The sequence below is a fragment of the Morone saxatilis genome, unplaced genomic scaffold (assembly GCF_004916995.1).
Source record: "Morone saxatilis isolate NCDOM2014 unplaced genomic scaffold, NCSU_SB_2.0 Contig0, whole genome shotgun sequence".
Lineage (NCBI taxonomy): Eukaryota > Metazoa > Chordata > Actinopteri > Moronidae > Morone > Morone saxatilis.
In genome coordinates, this window is record NW_023339650.1 from 20,629,291 (window position 1) to 20,641,991 (window position 12,701).

At 43.2% G+C, this 12,701-nt stretch overlaps 3 protein-coding genes across 3 annotated transcripts in view; 2 read left to right on the plus strand and 1 right to left on the minus strand.

Annotated features, from left to right (window-relative positions):
• The window catches only part of si:ch211-230g15.5 (polyhomeotic-like protein 3), a gene marked incomplete at its 5' end in the record, with an annotated part of 12,642 nt that extends 11,465 nt beyond the window's left edge, over nt 1–1,177 (plus strand). The window contains one exon of the mRNA XM_035671133.1: nt 408–1,177. Coding sequence (XP_035527026.1) covers nt 408–562 — 155 coding nt within the window. The remainder of the gene's footprint in view (nt 1–407) is intronic.
• Nucleotides 1,178–1,257: 80 nt separating this feature from the next.
• Nucleotides 1,258–5,190, plus strand: cldn11b (claudin 11b). The gene is made up of 3 exons (XM_035672115.1): nt 1,258–2,233; nt 2,480–2,644; nt 3,664–5,190. The coding sequence occupies exons 1-3, from the start codon at nt 2,008–2,010 to the stop codon at nt 3,921–3,923; spliced, it is 651 nt and encodes a 216-aa protein (XP_035528008.1). The 5' UTR covers nt 1,258–2,007; the 3' UTR covers nt 3,924–5,190.
• An 851-nt stretch (nt 5,191–6,041) lies between these two features.
• slc7a14b (solute carrier family 7 member 14b) lies at nt 6,042–12,432 on the minus strand. The gene is made up of 7 exons (XM_035653708.1): nt 12,132–12,432; nt 11,014–11,250; nt 9,957–10,174; nt 9,724–9,870; nt 9,373–9,581; nt 8,516–9,300; nt 6,042–6,433 (listed from the first exon to the last, which is right to left on the minus strand). The coding sequence occupies exons 1-7, from the start codon at nt 12,430–12,432 to the stop codon at nt 6,042–6,044; spliced, it is 2,289 nt and encodes a 762-aa protein (XP_035509601.1).
• Between the last annotated feature and the right edge of the window lie 269 nt (nt 12,433–12,701).

Sequence of the window (12,701 nt, forward strand, 5' to 3'; positions counted from 1 at the left end):
ACGCTGACGCAGGCACAAAGGGGATATGACGCCATCGACAGGCGACCGGTGAAACGCAGCGTTACCTGAATAAAATGACAGATTTCTCTGAGTTTGAACATTGTTGAAAACATTTGGGATAATGTAAAAACTCAAGTACATAGAGAACATAAAGCCAAAGTTTATAGACATTTTAGTGTGGAAATGTTACATATTATAGCTTTTAAACACTCTGTCAATGACTAAAATAAACAAATTGAACCAATGGAGAGTTCACCTGAGGGGTAAAATAATGGAAACGAAGGTTGGCAGTTCTTCTTGTTGTGTTGAAACAGGAAACTTCCTGTTGATTTCCCTTCATTTGAAGTTGGATGGATGTTTTCAAACCGCACTTTGGTCCAGAACTTATTTGTGCTGTTGTGTTTCAGGCTGCAGTGACGTGGCGGAGGCTTTCCGGCTGCAGGAGATCGACGGCCAGGCCCTGCTGCTGCTGACCGAGGATCACCTGATGACCAGCATGAACATCAAACTGGGGCCGGCTCTCAAGATCTGCGCCCACATCAACTCGCTGAAAAACCAGTGAGAGAAAACACAGACAGACGGACAGACAGAGAAAAAAAGAGAAGGTCAGGGCGGGATGTCGAAGGAAAACAGGCAATAAAGATGTGCGAAAACCGAAAATGGAGGAAGTTTAAAGGAGAGTTTTTGTGGTTTACGGAAAAAACAAAAAAGCTGACACCAAGGATGACAGAACAAAGTCACAAAAAGAGATTTGTGGTAATTTATGAGATTATAAATCGAGGTGTGGCCTTAGACGGGAACAGAGGAGGTTTTTGCAGAAGCATGAAGACACCAGAGTCCAGAAGAAATGTCATCCAGTTTCGGGCCCTCTGACTGTAGCAGGAGACGGGGGGGATTTTTGTAACTTTGTGTACATTTTACATGCCGCTGGAGAGTGTAAATTTGAAGCTATTTCATGAAGGATTTTGAACATTTAATATATAAAATTTGTCTATTTAGTTTTTTTAGAACGTGACGTCCATGACAAATCTATCCCGTAGCTAACATAACCGGTGTGTGTAAAACAAAAAATAATAACAATACGTAGACTTTGTAAGTGATTAATGAAAGTTTAATGTTTTATATCACTATATTCTGGACAAAAACATGTCTGTGGATTAAAAAGAAGTCACTATCAGGGTAGAGACTGGTGTCTTTAATCGTCACATTTTTATGGTATCCTGCTTGAAATTATTTAATAAATGAATAATTAATCAAATCGATTGGTTTATCTTATTGTTTGAGATGAGATTAGGAGGTTTGGTGGTGTTTTCTTTCACCAGCAGAGGGCCACAGTGAGACAGGTGAGTGATACATAAAGAAAAATCTGTCTTTTATAAAACCAAACTGATTTGAATTCCTCTCACAAGTTTCCTTCCGGGTGCTTCTCCAGATCCACAACCTTTAAATATTCCAGGTCTGAATGCTGCTGCTGCTTTCCTGGAGGATTTAGGTTTTTGTTTTTCTGTCTGTCTCTCCATATCTGGTTTAGGTTAGGATCTCACAGGCAGCTCTGATTGGTTTAAAGTTTGGACTGAAGGGTTTGTTTTTCACCACACCCTGTAATAAATCTTATTCCACGCATTTCTCTGCGGATCAGCCCCGGGCGCACTAACGGGACACAGCAGGATTACTTTTTTAATTTCTTCAAATTTGTAACAGATTCGGATCTTAAAATACTTTTTTATTTAAATCCCATTTGGAAAAATATCACATTTCATTGTAAGTGAGGACCGCAGAGAGCTCTTGGAGAACTACAACCTGAGGATACAAACACATCTGGAGAAACACATATTAGTTTTTCAGCCTCTGGAACCATAAAACAAGACTTTTTAATTTAACACAACTGCAGAGAGAGAAAGAAAATATATTTAAACACTAATCTGTTTCTAAAATTCTCGCATTGTTTAAGAAAGTGTGATTCTTTTTGTCGGAGCGGAGCGCGTAAATACGCACGGCGGCGGCTCCATGGCGCACATGTGCAGGCAGATCACCGGCAGCGCGGCGAGCTGTGCGGGCTGGGTCGGCATCATCGTGGCCACGGCCACCAACGACTGGGTTCGGACCTGCGACTACACGGTGGCCACCTGCGTCCGGATGGACGAGCTGGGCTCCCGGGGACTGTGGGCAGAGTGCGTCATCTCCCCGGCGCTTTATCACTGCGTGGCCCTGAACCAGATCCTCAGCCTGCCCGGTGAGAGGGAGGGAGGCAGGGAGAGAGGGAGAGAGGGAGGGATGAGCTTAATTCTGATTATTATATCACATATATAAAACCGACTGTATTAATTAGAACAAATTAATCTGTGATAAAGGTTCTTAAAAGGATTTCTCTTTTTAACCCACAGTGTGTTTTATACTGTTTTACTCTCTCTCTCTCTCTGTCTGCCTGCCTGTCTGTCTGTCTGTCTCTCTGTCTCCCCCCCCTCTCTCTCTCTCTCAGCCTACGTGCAGACCTCTCGTGCCCTGATGATCTCCGCGTGCCTGATGGGCCTCCCTGCCATGCTGCTCGTGCTCATGTCGATGCCCTGCGTCAGGCTGCAGAACGACACCTCCGCCATCAAGCTGCGCCGCGCCCGCGTGGGAGGCGTCCTCTTCATCCTCATCGGTGAGGAGGAAGCCTCGCCCACCACGACACGAACCACACATACACCACATCACAAGACACACACACACACAGAGTGAGCATCAATCAAGGGTTAATTATCCATATGAAATGTATCTCTCTGGCACCCCCCTGTGGTAGGAACATAAAGACACCACCAGCACATGTTCATGGTGTTTAATGCAGTGGTCATCTCATTGAAGGGCCACTTCAAGCTCTACATGAAAATCCCATAATATTCTGAAATATTTCCATGACTAACATCATACGACGGCAGTTTGTATACATTTTTATATCATCATTTCATCACTTTAAAGGCCTGAAACTTGCTCTCTTCTTCATCAAGATCTTTGAGCTTCGCCATTATTTTGCACCAAACTAAATATATTTTTAAAAATAGAATTGGGTTTTTATTTTGATTGTATATGAAGGGGTGGTTTAAATTCATATGAAACAACTAGAAAATAACATTAATGATATTTTGGACATCATGTCGCGGGCCAGAGAGAGAGGGGATGAGATCTCTGCTTTAAAGAGACTGCAGTTCGAGGTGTTTTATCAGCAGTTTTATTCGTGTCTATGAGGATAATATAAGCTTTAATTTGGCTGCAGGGGATGTTTGCTGTTACAGTACCATTATTGGACACATGTTGCATTGTGGGATTGTTAGCAGAAAGCAACGTACATGTCATAAACTCTTTTCTTTCCACTGTCTACTCTCAGAATTTGGATGCTCAGATAAAATGGTGGACAGTAAATTTTAGAGCAGTGAAGCTTTCAGAGGAGGGATTGTGTTTTAGAAGTCAGTAGTTTTAGGATGTAGAGTACTCGGGTCTTTCCCAGCTGTTGCAGGAGGAAGGAGGATTGGAAGCAGGGTCAGGGTTTGTCAGACCAGGCCTCATCCGGATCAGGTTCATCTGTCAGACTGGTTTGCTTCCTGTGGGAAGAGACAGGTAGTTCCTGTCAACAATGAAAATTATCTCATCTCCTCTTTAACTCCTCTATCTTGTTGTCTCTTTCAGCCGTGTGTGGCATCATATCGACTGTCTGGTTCCCCATCGGCGCTCACCAAGAGGAGCGTCTGATGTCGTTTGGCTTCTCCCTGTACGCCGGCTGGGTTGGCTCCGCTCTCTGTCTCCTGGGTGGCTCCGTGATCTTGTGTTGCCACGGCACCGACCCGTGGCCCCCGAGCAGAGAGAACAGCTTCTACTACTCCAGACAGGGGGGCACGGCCATGTCGCTGGACCCCCCCGCCAACCACGCCAAGAGTGCACGGGTGTGAAAGATGTGGTTCTCAGACTGTAGATCAATCTGTAATCACAGTCTGTGTGTTTCTTTTGTTTTTACATTCAGCTGAGACAAGTTTGAGAATGATTTCTAATGTGTGAACATGAAGATGTTTATAGAAATAATCTGATTGGTTGGTCAGATAAAATCAACGTGCTGCATTACAAAATCATGACTCAGATTTAAAGTTAGTTTAGTTAAAAACACTAAATTCTTTTTCAACCTGGACTTCACATGTTTTTGTTTCTAAGGGACTAATGGAGACAACCATATTTGAAACTGGTCCAGTATTGAATGTATGTCCAATAAAAGTGTGTGACTTTGCTTTCAAATTAACATTAATGCTAAGAGGGTTACCAAAGCTTGGTTAATCCAGCAACAACTGTAGAACCTGTAGTTTTTAAATATGTGTTTTTTTATATTCTGTTTACCCTCTTTATACCTTTCTGTCTTTACCTTTTTATTTTTATAAATTCACTTCCAGGGACGGGTGTTGCAAATCAGCAGCCGCTGTGAACACTATGATACTTACTATACTTACTTATGATACGTCTGATAGCTGTTTTCAGTCTGTCTGTGTGTACTGTATCTGTCCCAGTCAAACAAACAAAGTCACACAAACTAACCAAGCGGGGCAGTTGTAGACCGGCAACTTCTGTGTTCTGGGAGGTCAAATTACTGTTTTTTCCAATGGAGTCTGGTGGCTTTGAGTGGAGCGATGTAACAGCTGTTTCTTGGTTAAAACAAAAAGGATCTCACTCTTTCACAAAAAGGTCTATCTCTTATTGGATCAGTTTAAAAAAATAGTCACACAAAGACATTGGGTCCAGGTTGAAAAATACTGAAGGTTTCCTTTAAATAACATACTAACAGCATTTTGCAGTCATGATAAACTAAAAGGTGTAACTATGTTCTTAAATGTGCTTTTTAGGTGTGAACTAGCTCGACAGCACTAGTTATTAATGTAACCACTTACACTTCTTTGCTTTACATGGCTTGAAAATAGTAAACTGTTGCTTTCCTTTATTAATGAGCTCCTGTCATTTTTGACTTTAATGTTCACACTTTAAACAGCATTAAAACATTTCCACAATATGACCTTTTTGTTAACAAAGACAGAGATAACCTGCTGTCATCTAACCCCACACAAATAGGTTGTTTTATGTACCAATAACTATCACTTTTTGCAATTTTAGACTTCATATTCACAGTATAATCAATATCTATCAACTGTGTAACTGTATTGTAAGATTTCTGGCTGGAGCTACAAGTAATAAAAGTTTTTAAATAAGAGTCTCAGAATAAATTATTTTATTTTATTCCTGCAACACGAAAAAAAATACAACGGCCCTTCTCATTTACACACATTAACACAGTTTGTTGCTGCAGACACTAAATAGAGCAAACACTCTGTCACTGTAAACACCATTCACTCAAACAAGAAACACAAATGTAGAGTGACCTTCGGGGCTTCAGAAAGTCACAGCAGAGACATTCAGGAACTACAGGAACAAGAAAATCAAAAGAAAATGTGTGAGCTGTTTGTCTTTTAGGCTGATGGCTAATGGAGAAATCTGAGTTGAGAGAGGAGGAAGACACCAGAGGTCATCTTTGCCTTTACAGTTTGCCAGTTGGAACCCATTTTTTATAAGATTTGTAGATAAACTTTGTTAGTGTGGTGTTTAAAAGTTTGTCGGGAGAGGAGAAACACTAAATTGTGCCTTTTCCAGAGAGAGGTTTTGCATTGTAAACCCGCTGTGTCTCACACAGACGTGAAGCAAATTGAGGCTGAAGTTAAGAACGCAGCACAGATGTCGGTGGAGGTTCGCTGTTACCGTTGGGTTGTTGCTGTGTGAGAAAAGGTGAGACACCAGAATTTACTGCAGCTGCTCGTCCAGTGAGACATCTGTGATGGGAGGTGTCCACTCCCCCATCTTTAATGATATTCAGGTGTTCGCTCCGAGCAGACACAGACACGGTTTCACTGGTGAATATTAAAATACAATCTTGTGATGTGACTGCTTGTCTTGGAGAATATTTGATTCAGTGTCTCATGAAGAAGGCACTTTCAAAGTCATCATTTCAGATCTTTTCAGTTTGGAGGAACATCCATTCAGTCCTCTTCTTCACCCACATCAAAGCCATGATTGGTCCTTCCTCTGGACCTGCTCCCTCTGCTCACATGCTGGCCTCCTGGTCCAGACTGGTACCCATGCTGGTCTCCATTATCCTCATACTGGCTCTGATACTGCTCTCCATCCTGGTCGTCACACTGGTTCTCCTCCTGATTGTGCTGCTGATGGTCGTATCCCCTCTCCTCTGGGGCAGACCAGCCCTGGTAGGGCCTCTCGTCCTGGTCCTTGGGGTAAAGGTCGTCGTCGGGGGAGAAGGTGTCGTCGAGGTGGTCATCGTAGCGCTGGTAGGAGCTGGCGTGCGCCTGCTGCTCCCGGGCGTTGAGCTCCAGTGTGCTGTGCCACACTCCGTAACAACTGTAGATCAACAAACCTGGGGACGCACAGACGGTAACTGTTAGACACAGAGAGAGCAGGTAACGGTCCAGCTGGAGAGAGTTATCGACCTTCATGAAGTCCAGAAGGCGGGAAACTCTTCCCTCGCTTTGTCATCTGTCTGCCAACTGCAGACAGAGATCAAAGTCTGGATGTACAGTAAGTTCTTCTCTCTGGTGCCTCAGCAAAATGAAAGAGACAGACAGAGTCATCTAGGGCAGTGGTTCCCAACCTGGGGGTCAGGACCTCCATTAGGGGTCACAAAAGCTTCACATGGGGTCGCGAAGTCTTCTTGATTTTAAAGGTTGTCAGAAAAAATATACATGGTAGGCCTATATCTGTTAATTTTCTAAAGTTTAGTATTATTTAAGATCTAAACTGAAGAAGAAACCTATTAAATATATATGATTGTTAAAAATACATGATACAGACAGTATTACTATTCACAGGAAATAATCTGCTCAAAATTCATCAAATTTATGCAAACTTCCTGCAGTTATTGCACTATTTGGGCTTTCTGTACTGTTATTATTATTATTAAATATAATATAAAATATCAATAAAATACGTCACTTAGTCAGGGGCCAGTGATAAAAAAAGGGTCTCTTAAGTTTCAGCGTCAAGGACCCCAAAATTGATACACATCAGGCCATATTTGATAAGATTTTAAGTCTCAAGAATCCCTGCTGTAGATTGGCAGACTGAAGAGTGTGAAGACTATGAACACAAATACTTTGTTACTGTACCGTTTTTTCAGGTATTTTTACATTACTAACTACTTTCTACTGTTTGCATTTTAAAAACAGGCTTGTTACTTTAGTTTTAATGTGTTTGAAGGGGATTCATTTATGGTATTTTAGATTTGTTTCCTGTGATATATTATTCAGTTTACATAGGGACTGTTGCTGCTCTAGAAAACATATTTTGTTATATTTAGAATATAAATAAATTCTTATCCAGTTCAGGACATTTTTCTTGCTAATGTCTGAGTGTTTTATTAAATAATGTAATGATAATAGTCTAAAATTATGTGAAAATGCATAGTTATGTCAAATAACATCAACATTTCTAAGCACCTAAGACCTCCAAAAGAGTACTTTTTACTTGTATAATTTGAGTACATTTCAGAGCCAGTACTTTTTCACTTTTTACTCGAGTAAAGAAGTTGAATCAATATTTTTTTACACAAGCATCTCTACTCTCTATCTGTCTGCTTAAGTAAAGAATGTGTACTTTTGCCACCTCTGGTATTTGCCGAACCACAATCGCGATGAACTAGTAGCCAAAAGAAGAAAAGTCTTGGAGGGAAATAGAGAATCTAAAAATGCTTCCCCGTGCACAGATTCGCCTGCTTTCACCTCCAATGCTGCTGGCTTATGAAATGAAAACACTTGTGAAACAAGGATGAAACATAAAGCACATTATCATGTGTACTGTGAGAGATGTATGGCTGGTTTCAACCTGTGTTGACTGAATAACTAAACGGGCAGAGCAGACTATAAGATAGACACAAAGTAAAACTAAGCACCGGTGCAACTGAAGTAACTCAAACCATACGCTAAAACAGATGTCTATCTTAAATCCTCTTCCAAGATTGTTGAAGTTGTTGTAGAGTCATTTCTCATCTTTTATGTCCATTCTTCAAATGGGCTGTCGCAGGCAGCCAGAATTTAAACATCCTGAATGCACATTTGTCAAAAACAAATAAAAACATCTTGTAGGGAGGAGCTGGGACTAAGTTGCCATATGATGATCAATAGTGGCTCTTTTTCTGGGTTTTTTCTTCTAACCACATGTGACTGACTGTAGGTAGACTGAGAGGATAACAGACTTTCATCACATTACAATTCAAACTGGACTATTATCACATAATGTACTCCTATAGTTATATATTACATTATATGTCCTGGTCATTTATTACTGATAATTACCATCACTATTTTCTATAGTAAACCCAAGTATACCAAGGCACACTTTAAACACACTTTAACAGTTTCCTCCTATTTTCTATATCCAGACAGCTTATCGTGCATTATTCACACTGCATTTTAAATCTCTAATGAAGAATGTGTTATCTCACCTATGAAGCACCAGACAATGAACCTGGCCCAGGTGAGTGGAGACAGTTTAAGCATGAGGTAGCTGTTGACCAATATAGCTGCCGCAGGGACAAAGGGCACGCAGGGCGCCATGTAGGGCAGTTTCCTCCCACTCTCTGGCTGCTGTAGGATCATAATCAAAAGCTTTGCCATGGACCCCGCCATCAGTGTGGCAGTGAGGCCTGAAAACACCGCCCCAGCACCTGTCCCCTGCTCAACACCAAATATAACGGTGGACCAGAGGAGGAAGGACATGAAGAAGAGGAGAAGGGTGCATCGGGTCACTATGCGGCCGGTGGCAGGAGTGGGCCGGGCCGTTGCATCTGGCATTCCCAACCGCAGCCTCAGGGTGTAGTAATGACCTCCCAGAAGCCTTTTCAGCAACGAGGCGTGACCCGTGTGGAATTCAGAGTCGTCACCCTCGCCTTCATTGCCGCCAGCGTGGTAGGACGACGACCCATCGCCATCTGAGCCTCCGATCAGCATCTCGTCGTCTTTTGTTGGGACAGCCCCATCGTCCTGGTGCTTCAGGCCGTCCACATCCTCCCCGGAGTTGAACTGGTGAGTGTCGGTCTGTTCGTCAGGCTGGTAGCGGAGCAAGAGCACACACACGCTGACCAGAGTGTAGGCCAGCAGAGTGCCGATGGACATCATCTCGATCAGGTCTCTGAGGCTCACCAGCAGAGCGAGGATGGCCGCGAAGCTCCCTGACACAACACAGGCCGCCGCAGGAGTGTGTGTGAACGCAGACACGTGGGACAAGAACCTGTAGATTAACCAGAGAGTTACCCAGCAGTCATCATCCTACCTGTGCATGTGTGTGTGTTTGCATCCTCACCTGAACAGCAGTCCATCCCGGGCCATGGCGTAGATGACTCTGGGCATCGGGAACAAAGAGCCTAACAGAGAGACGGTGAGCCCAGCTATGGAGCCCACGGCTACGATGTATTTCCCCCACAGGAAGCCGTGCACTGCAAACATCTCCATGAGAGGAGCCGAGCCGTCAATCAGGTTGTAGGGGACCATGAGAGTCAAGATCACACTCACCTGTAGAGAGGAAGGGTGGGGGAGGAGGACGGATGTAAGAATATCTAGATCAAATCAGATATCTTGTACCCATGCAAAATTCTGGAGGAAACACTCAATCTCTCAGAGGAACAAGCGTACAGAAGCACCACGCTGTACTGACCGACACGTAGGCCGTGAGGCAGGTGACCAGTGAGGCTGTGATGGCGTACGGGATGGAGGTGTTTGGGTTTTTCGCCTCCTCTCCTGTCGTTGCGATGATGTCAAAGCCGATGAAGGCGTAGAAGCACGTCGCTGCACCTTGCATCACCTGACCAGCAACAACAAGAGATCACTTATTTTCTTTTCCAGTCATTTTCAGGCGACTAAAACAAGCAAAGTGGTTCGATATCTCACCCCGGACCAGCCGTAGGGCAGGAACTTGCCGCTCCCCCAGTTGCTGGCGGAGAGGAAGAAGAGTCCGGCGATGATCATGAAGACCCAGACCACCAGGTTGACCACGTTGAGGACGTTGTTGAAGATCACTGAGTTACGCACACCGAGCGCGATGACTACTGTGACCAGCAGGGCGATAAACAGGGCCAGCAGGTCAGGGTACGTGTCCTCACCCTTACCTGAGACAGACAGAGACACAGCAGAATGAAAATATCTCATCAACATGAGGAAGAATGAAAGAATATTTCATACTTTTGATCGTCAGCCATGCTGATAATATCATGGCTCTTGGGATGGCACTGAAATATCTTAATAACTATGTGATGGACTACCAGGAAATTTCCTACAGACATTTATATTCCTCAGAGGATGAACCCTAATGACTTTGGTGATCCCCTGAAGTGTCCTCTAGGTCTGTCCCCTAATAGTTGATTAAACTGTGAGTCGAACTCAGTACACAGTATCTACGTGGACTGGGGAAGGTTTGCTTACACTAGCATAGGATGTAGCACTGGAGACTGAGCACCAAAACTGGGTTCACAGCCTTCAACGCCAATGAAGGCCAGATGATTTACAGCAAACAGGACTCTGACCCGGGAGGGACAAAGACTAACTGTTATACACCATCCATCATCTCTTAAACCCACGCTGTATATTTCTACTACATAAATGCACTTCTGTTGGTTAGTTAGTGGCTCCTTTTTAGTGTCTCTATTTTTTTAAATCTTTATTTATATTTTTCTACATTTGATTCTGATTCTTATGCACCAATGTACCCAGGGCAAATTCCTCGTACTTGTTGATACAGTAAGTCAGCAAGTTGGAAGTTATTTATTGAACACCACCTGACAATAACAACTGTTTTGGTTACCTTATAATGTTTTTATCTACAAAGGGAGTGGGTCCTCTTCTACGGAGGCCCAGAGCAGAGAAACCAAACACTGGCTCTACACTGCTCTATATACCCGTTCTTGTTGAAGCTAAAACAGGGTGTGAATTTGTTCTTTAACGTACTGACCGAGTCCTCTGAGCGTGCCCAGGTGTGTTATCATGTAGTTACTGATGCTGTGATTGGCCAGAGAGTCGAACATGCTGCTGAGAGCTGACGCCCCCGCCGCCGTGCCAATCAGATACTCCAGAATCAGGTTCCAGCCGATGAAAAACGCCACAAACTCCCCAACTGTCACGTAGCTGTAGGTGTAGGCCGAGCCAGTCGTCTTGGGGACCCGGACACCAAACTCTGCGTAGCAAACACCTTAAGAGAACAATACACACATACACAGTTCAATGATACAACAGGTGTCTTGTAAGATTAGACTGTGTTAAATGTTAATTCAACACTCGAACATACAAACTGTTTAAATTTATGATATTCAGTAGTTTTGATCAACATTTCCTACATCAGTTGGAGATCTCCTACAAGATTTCAACTAACGTCTTTCACTTTTTTAGGGTAAAGTGGAAGAGCAGAGAAAAACTCAAATCCATAATTTACGTAGAAGTATCACTACCAAATACTCTCTTGGAAAAGGTCCTATATTCAAAGTTTTACTTAAGTGGAAGTACACTAAACGGCCAAAACAACGTGGACACCCAAACATCACGGCCTCATATACCACCAAAGTATCTATACGGCCTATATCTCCCCATTTCATCTGAAGTGAAGAAAGGATTAAATTTAATGTTTAGATTGTTATTTTGGATATAAACAGAATAACAATGAAGACCTGAACACAAGTTATATTCACAGAGCCGTCACTCTCTTTATAGACAGTCCTGCATTAGAAAAGTTCAAACAACCAAAGAGCAGATAGAACGATGAGAATAAAATCAATCAATAATCTTTAACTTCCTGCAGTTATTGTGTTCAATATTCATGTTTATTGTACCGTTTATCAGCTGTTCTGTATTGATTGTTATACATTGAATATAATATGATCCATAAAATATGTCACTCCAGTGGTCATTGGGAACCACTGCACTAGAGCACCAAATGTGTATTAATCCGCCATTGAAAATAGTCCCTAACAAACGGGCTGTTTCCTCCAGTTTGTTGGATAAAAACCTTTTTAAAAATGTAAACTATATATTTGTGAGGTGTTTCTGAAAGATTTATATCAGCTCCTGTTGTCCTACCTGACAGTATGGATGCCATCGCTGCAATAATAAAAGACAGGATGACCCCAGGCCCAGCCATGGCCTTGGCAACCAGCCCGGCGACCACATACATCCCGGTGCCGACGCAGCTGCCCACCCCGAGCGACACCAGGTCCACGGTGGTCAGGACCTTGGTGAGGCCGACCGGCGACCCCTCCGCCAGCTCGGTGAGGTCGTCAGAGCTGTGAGCCATGGAGCCCACAGGTTTGGTCCGCAGGAGGCGGGAATACATGTTGTACCAGGCATCGCCCAAAGACAGCCGGCCGAGCCACGCCGCCATCACTGCACCTGTTTATCACCTGTTTATGTGTTTGTGTTTGTGACTCTTCTACCTTTTCTCTGTCACTCACTCTATCATTCTTTCACTGTCATCATCAGTCTCCTCCTCGTCTTCCTCTTTATTCTGTGTTTGTTCTTCAGGGGCCACAGATCTAAATGGAGGGAAGAAGACTGTGAAGCAGAGATGGAAGAAGCATTTAAAACATTTACTTTAAGTGAAAAGTACTAATAGTTTTGCATTCAGCCTTAAGTGACATCTTCACAATGCTC